General features: G+C 34.3%; 2 protein-coding genes across 2 annotated transcripts; both read left to right on the top strand.

The window, feature by feature from the left end:
* Positions 1 to 3,001: 3,001 nt before the first annotated feature.
* LOC18040910 (disease resistance protein RRS1) lies at positions 3,002 to 5,401 on the top strand. The gene is made up of 4 exons (XM_024184652.1): positions 3,002 to 3,467; positions 3,578 to 4,619; positions 4,724 to 5,001; positions 5,108 to 5,401. Exons 2-4 carry the CDS (start codon positions 4,565 to 4,567, stop codon positions 5,156 to 5,158), a joined length of 384 nt encoding a protein of 127 aa, XP_024040420.1. The 5' UTR covers positions 3,002 to 3,467; positions 3,578 to 4,564; the 3' UTR covers positions 5,159 to 5,401.
* On the top strand, positions 3,669 to 4,399 carry LOC112097836 (disease resistance-like protein DSC2). Its single transcript, XM_024183420.1, has 2 exons — positions 3,669 to 3,854; positions 4,010 to 4,399. The coding sequence occupies exons 1-2, from the start codon at positions 3,669 to 3,671 to the stop codon at positions 4,397 to 4,399; spliced, it is 576 nt and encodes a 191-aa protein (XP_024039188.1).
* Positions 5,402 to 7,405: the final 2,004 nt, after the last annotated feature.

Consider the following 7,405-nt stretch of genomic DNA (forward strand, 5'->3'; position numbering starts at 1 on the left):
TACAGTCCACGCGTACTGATCATTGTTGTGAAGATGCATTGCAACTGCCATCTTCTTTAACTTTTCTTTCGTTCTTTTTTTTTTTAAAATATTGTGGGAGACAGTGAACATCAAAGATGAGAATAAAAGTTAAAGGTGACCCATTTTATTTTTAAAGTGCTCTGCTGAAAGCGAAAGTAATTAATTTAGAAGTGAAGCAAAGAATAAGGTCCTAGATGTCTTTTGAAATTAGAAATGCATTTTATATGGTATATTATAGACCTGGAAGACGTTAAATTACAAAACAGAGCCATTAAAGGGGCAAAAAAAAAAAAAAACAGAGTGTTTGTGACGTCAAATAACTATTGGTAACTAAAATCCTAAATATTTGAGTTGTTCAAAGCAAACATAACGGAGAAGATAAAGAGTGATGGAGTAACACAAAATTAAAGAAAAAGTAATGCACATTTGCAAACAATTAACTTCATCAAGTTATCTTTTTATTTGTTTATTTCATTTACTAATTAATAATAAGCTACCGCAGAAAATAATGGTTTTACTTAATTATTACATGTACTTGTTTATTTATATGTATAAGTGAATTTTCATTTAATATTATGTCTTCATTTGCATTCTTATGGACCATAAGTTATGGTTATTAAATAGTAGAATTTACCAAACACATATAATCACTTTTAAAATTAATTGTGCTTTTTATAAATAAAATATATCAAATGTTTAACAAATTTTCTCTACAATTACTTTTTTTTTTCAGCACAGCTAATATCAATTAATAATTATGAGACAATTTGTAGTTTTGTCAGCTTATCATGATTTTCATCACCGTATCTTGATTTTCCCATTTGACGGGAACTTTTGACCAACCCATCTTATGGAGACATTCCTTCAATTCCTATGGTGTCTACAGCCCCTGCCATTCTTTCAAGCGAACAATATTTCAAGGCGCTCTTTGTCCAGAGGATAATAATTGATTTTTATTATCTGTTTGTTTACATACTATGTATACCTATATCTTACGTTAGTCCTAGACCTTTTTTTTTTTTTTGAAATTAGAACATTTTAAATTTCTTAATTTTTTCAGACAGAGCCATTGAAAAAATTAATAATAGTATAACAGAGCGTATTATTTATTTGTCATGTCAAATAATATTTGGTAACTAATATCCAAAATATTTGAGTTGTTAAAAGCAAATTTAACAGAGAAGGTAAGAGGGACGCAAAAAACACAAAACTAAAGAAAAAGTAATGAATATTGGCAAACTTCGTCAAGTTATCTTTTTATTTCTTTTTTCATGTGCTAAATAATAATAAGCTAGAAGGGAGAATAATGTATCATGTAATTATTCATATATGTACAAGAGAAATTTTATTTAACATTATGTTCATTTTAGTTATGTGCATACTTACAATTGTCTAATAGTAAAATTAACCGAACACACATAATCACTTATGAAATTTATCAAACACTCTGTACAGATTCTCGCTATAATTAATTATTTTTATAGCATTGCTAATATCAATTAATTAATTCTAGACAACTTGAAGTTTTGTTGTATCGAATTTCTAATATCGTTTTTTTCACAAACATGAGATTATTACACATTGAGAGAGTTTTTGGCGCTTCTGGAACACTGCCCTTTATCTATTCACTGCTTACTACGTGTAGATAAATACTATCATGATTGTTTGTGAGCGGGAAAGTAACCGTGATTCTGGAAGACCCCATAAAATGTGATAAACGTTCGGAGAAAAAAATTCAAAATGCCTTTTTGAAAATAATAGGCTGTCCATTTTTTCACTGATGACCTCATTAGAATACTGGGTGCTTTTTTTTGGCTTATCTTGATTTTTGATTGCGTTGTCTTCATTTTACCACTTTTATTCGTTTGCAATGCTTTTCCTTTCAGAAGAGATTCTTTTAATCTTTTTGTCGTCTGCAGCCTCCTAATATTCTTTAACCCTGATTCTGAGAGAGCAATATATATAAATACCCCGCATCCACAATAAGAAACAAAAGTAATTTATCAACAAATATTGATGCATGCTTGTGTGGCCGGAAGAAATGACTTGTAGCTTGGAAGGATGGTGAGTAATGTTTTGCGTAAACAATATGATGATGTTAAACTTTTTGGATATTAGACAAGAAAGGAGACTCAATTAATTTACTTATTTTTTTTATAACAAAAGTAATTTATTTATTTATTTTCATAGGTGAACTAGTTCGATTGAAATTGAAGAATTTGTTGTCTATTCAGGTTTTAGATGAAGTTCAGGTAGCAAAAGAATAACTTGTTCATTTGTACCAAATAGGTTCCTAAACTTGTTGAAATGATCAAAGCACCACTTGAATTTTTATTTTTATCATGTAACTACCTACATTATTGAATAACTTAGAGATAGAAATGTATGAAAAGACTCTTATAATCTTCTAAATGCTAAAAGGAAAAAATAATAGAGTCTGCAGGCTGATGTAACTATCCTTTCTTATTCTTTGTTGACTTGATTTTTAAATTGACAAAAATTGTTCTTACTAGATAATTCACTAAAGTTAGGCAGTTATGTGTTAAGAGAAAATTTCAAGTAGTTGCATGCGCTTTCGTGCTTGGTAGTTGGCTAATAATTATCCAAAAATATTGAAACTTCCACTCTAAATCTTAATCATTAAAATACAGACTAGGGGCTTATTTGTCACAAATAGACAAATTATGTCATTGCTTGAGAAATTATTCAAAAATAGGAGATCCAGATGTTATTAGTCCTAAAAGAAACAGAGGAAAAGTTTCAACATTCTTTCTGATCAAACAGGATAATTATTATACAATAATTGGGACTGGCCATATTTTATATGTTATATTATATGTATAATTTTTTGAAGTGAGTTAATCACTTTGACATTTATATATATTTGATTTGATTAGCAAGAAGACTTAATTGTTTTATTCAAAATTTTCAGGTTGCTTCAATCACGAGCAACCAAAGAGTCTCATCATCTGTTCCTTCTCCTTCCTCTTATTGGAAATATGATGTCTTCCTAAGCTTCAGAGGCAAAGACACTAGCAATCACTTCGCATGTCATCTGCATAACTCTTTGAAGAAATAGCGGAGTCAAAATATTTGAGGATCATAAAGAACTCGAGAGAGGAAAAGCCATCTCACCAGGACTCTTCAAGGCTATTGAAGAATCAAGATTCTCTGTTGTTGTTTTCTCGAGAAACTACGCTTATTCAACTTGGTGCTTGGATGAACTTGCTAAGATTGTTCACAGCAAGAACACAAGTAGTGCACAAATGGTTTTTTTCGATTTTCTTTGAAGTGGAGCCAACTGTTGTAAGGAAACAGACCAGAAGCTTTCATGAAGCTTTTGCTAAACACGAAGAAGCTTTCAGGGAGAGTACAGAAAAGGTCCAAAATTAGAGGCATGCTTTGACAGAGGTGGCCAATCCATCTGGATGGCATTTGAAGGACAGGTAATAATCAATTAACCATCATTATTTCCTCTTCTTATTTTCAAGAACTAATAATAATACCATTACCTTAGTCATAATTTTCAATATGAGATGTGTATTTTATTTCGCAGGCATGAGGTAGAATTTATTCAGGAAATAGTCAAGGAGATATCAAGAAAAAAAGGGCCTAGAACATTAGGGATTCTTGATGACTTAGTGGAAATGAATTCGCGTCTAAAGAAACTAAGATTGCTTTTAGATGCAGAGTCTCGTGATGTTCGTATGATAGGGATCTGTGGCATGGGAGGAGTAGGTAAAACGACAATTGCAAGAGTTGTTTATGACTTAATTTCTTATGAATTTGAAGTAGTTTTCTTGCCAATGTTAGAGAAATTTCGGAAAAAGATGGTCTAATTGCTTTACAAAAGCAACTTCTTTCCAAAACTCTAATGGAAACAGATATTGAGATAAGAAATGACTTTGACGGAATCCAAATGATCAAAAGAGAGTAGCGACGTAGAAATGTTCTTGTCGTTATAGATGATGCTGTTCATATAAGACAGTTAAATAGGTTATCCGGAGAGCATTCTTGGTTTCGTTCAGGCAGCAGAATCATAATACCAAAAAGAGATGAACATTTGCTGAGAACACTTAGAGTGGATGGAGTGTATAAGGTTGAGAAATTAGATGATGATGAAGCTCTTGAACTCTTCAACAAAAGAGCATTTGATGGCCAGCCCTCAAAAGACTATGTTGAGCTGATCAAACGTATTGTAAAGTATGCTGATGGTCTTCCATTTGCTCTTGAAACTTTAGGTTCCGTTTTGTTTGGTATATCTGTGGATGAATGGAGAAGTACTCTGGAAAGACTAAATAAACATTCTGCAGATGAAATTCTGGATGTACTTGAAATTAGCTTTAATGGACTAAAGGGGAGGATAGAGATCATGTAACAAAAATTTTGGATGGATGGGGTGTCGACCCTGTTATGGGAATAGGTGTTCTTATTGACAAATCTTTGATAAGTGTTCTAGATAACAACAAATTTGGATGCATGATTTATTACAATAAATGGGACAATAAATTGTTAGGAGGAAATCCCCTGAGGAGCCTGGGAAATGCAGCAGATTGTGCAAGGTAGCAGATGTAAGTCGTGTGCTGAGAAAAAACACAGTAAGTGAATTAAGTGGAAAACATTTGTTCCTTCTAACTTGTTGGAATTTTTGCACATGCTTATCAACATTTTCACTTTCTTTTCTTCACTTACGTTCTCTAAGGAACTGAAGCAGTTGAAGGCATCATGCTTGATTTTTCTAATGAAGAGGGGCATTTGACTGCAAGTGCTAAGGCCTTTCTGAAGATGACCAACCTAAGACTGCTTAAAATCCTTAATTTGCAACTTCCTGCAGGCCTTGAATCTCTTTCTGACGAGTTACGATTACTTCAATGGCATGGATATCCCTTAAAATCCTTGCCTTCGAGTATGGAAATGGACAAAACTTTGGAATGTAACATGTGTTATCGGCGCATTGAACAATTTTGGAAGGGAATCAAAGTAAGAGTACTTCAGTCACATATTTTGCATCATTTTTTCAATGAGTTATTGTTGATATTATTGTACATTGATTAATCCCTTTTAGCTCCGTTTTCGCTTTTGACAGCCTTTAAACAAGTTGAAATTGATGAGACTGTCATTCCAAGAACCTGATTAGGACACCAGATTTCACAGGAGCCCCAAATTTAGAAGAGCTGATTCTTGATGGATGTAAAAGGCTACGTGAGATTCACTCATCTTTGCTTGTCAACGGGAAGCTTATTTTATTGAAATCTAGAAAACTGTACAAGTCTTACAACTCTTCCAAGGGAGATTGCTACTGAATCTCTTCAAAAACTTATTGAACTTCTGACTGGACTTGTGTTTTTGAATTTAAATGACTGCAAAATTCTTGTGAGACTTCCGAGTACAATAAATGGTTGGAAATCTCTAAGAACTGTAAATCTCTCTCGCTGCTCCAAACTTGAAAATATGCCAGAGAGTTTGGGGCAAATGGAAAGTTTAGAGGAGCTAGATGTAAGTGGAACCGTTATAAGACAACCCGTGCCATCCATTTTTTTTCCCTCAAGAATTTTACAGGTTTACCTTTTCGTGGATACAAGGGACCACCGTACGTCATCTTCATCATGGCATTTGTGGTTCCCCTTTAGTTTGATGCAAAAGGGAAGTTCAGATTCAATGGCATTGATGTTGCCATCTTTATCAGGTTTGTGTTTTTTGACAGAACTGAATCTCAGTAACTGTAATCTAGGGGAAGGAGCAATCTCCTGTGATATCTGCATCTTATTTTCGTGGAGAAATTAAATCTGAGAAGAAACAATTTCGTTTCGCTACGTGGAACCATTAATCATCTACCTAAATTTAAACATCTCAAGTTGGACGATTGCAAGAGGCTTCGATCTCTGTCAGAACTTCCATCCGATATAAAGAAAGTCAGAGTACATGGTTGTACTTCACTGGCAACAATATCAGATGCATTAAGATCATGTAATTCGGCGACCTCAAGAATTTTTTGTATAAATTGCCCCAAGTTGATACTTAATTGGCTCCAACAATATAGTATTTTCAAAGCTAGAAGGGTTCCTTGAGGTACTCTTGACATAAGCTATCACTAAGTGGTAGTACTAAATAGGTACTCATTATAACATTCCTATTATTTTTCTGTTCTTTCTTGTACCAGGAAATAGTGCGAAACCCAAGGACTAAGTGTAGCATTGTTCTTTCTGGAAGTAACATTCCACTTTCCACAGTGGATCAGTAATCGCAAAGAGGGTTCTTCAACAAGAATAATAAGGCCTCCGGAATCATGTAGTAACAAGTATGTTAAACCTTGATCGAATTTAATCAATCAAGACTCTCCAAGACCAGCTAAAATCTCTGATATTTGACAAAGAAATACCAAGTAATCACAAAAGAAACAGAAGCAAAACTAAAAACAAGCAATCAAAGAAGAACAGAATTAAAGTGATTCGGCCTGGAGATGGGCTACATCCACTGAAGAACAGGGCAGCAATCTTTATTCAATCACCAGGAACAAGATACAAGTTTAAAGACGAAGTTACAAGCTTCACACACACCGATCTCTTTTCTCCTAAGGCTATATATACACGCCCAAGAGAGCCCAGAAATTTCCCCCATCAGTCAGCTAACTTCTGTAACCATAAACCCAGAATTTTCCCGCTCTTGTAACAGAATATAGCAGCCTCTGAGCCACGCGTTTGCTTCACGTTTAATGAAGGCTCCAAAACGGCAACTCAGCAGGTCGTGTTGATTAGTGAAAGCATGTGACAACCACGTGCTTTACTTATCTACAAATGGATGACCAAGTAACACTGTCACACGGCTTCCAATAACTACAACCTACATGTCATAGTCTATTAAAACCACGAACTGACATGACGTATGACTCTCTGGAAATCAGTTTCAGAGCTCACACTTCAACAAAGAAGTCGGTGGGATATGCTATTTGCTCTGTTTTTCACGACCATGAGCATTCACCTATAATCAGAAGCCGTGTTAGTCGCACTTACAAGCTTAGTTTACAAATGAAAGCTGATACAATACGCTCTTCTTCCGCTCACTTTACTCATTCTGACGTGCAGCTTGGTCAGGCTGTCTCAGACCATCTCTGGCTACTGTATTTGTCTTGTGAAAAATATTTTGATGAAGAGTGGCAGTTAAAATATAGTCAAAATCAGTTTTCATTTGTATCCAATGGCAGTCCAACATAGGAAGTGAAGAGGTATTGTGTCTACCCAGTTCATATAGAGGAATGGGATGAATTTCCCACAACTTAAAAGAGACTGCAATGGGGCATCTTCCACAGCATATTTCAGAAAATACATCGGTAAGTCTCCGAATATTTGCTTTGATAGTCTTTTTACAGAGGACATGCGTGGGAACT

Source organism: Citrus clementina, unplaced genomic scaffold (genome assembly GCF_000493195.1).
Source record: "Citrus clementina cultivar Clemenules unplaced genomic scaffold, Citrus_clementina_v1.0 scaffold_5, whole genome shotgun sequence".
Classification (NCBI taxonomy): Eukaryota; Viridiplantae; Streptophyta; class Magnoliopsida; order Sapindales; family Rutaceae; genus Citrus; species Citrus x clementina.

Coding starts and splice junctions, on each gene's coding strand:
- LOC112097836 (XM_024183420.1), top strand. CDS start 3,669: ATGAATTCGCGTCTAAAGAAACTAAGATTGCTTTTAGATGCAGAGTCT. Junction 3,855..4,009: donor AGAAATTTCGGAAAAAGATG/GTCTAATTGCTT, acceptor CATATAAGACAG/TTAAATAGGTTATCCGGAGA.
- LOC18040910 (XM_024184652.1), top strand. CDS start 4,565: ATGCAGCAGATTGTGCAAGGTAGCAGATGTAAGTCGTGTGCTGAGAAA. Junction 4,620..4,723: donor GTGTGCTGAGAAAAAACACA/GTAAGTGAATTA, acceptor ACGTTCTCTAAG/GAACTGAAGCAGTTGAAGGC. Junction 5,002..5,107: donor AATTTTGGAAGGGAATCAAA/GTAAGAGTACTT, acceptor CGCTTTTGACAG/CCTTTAAACAAGTTGAAATT.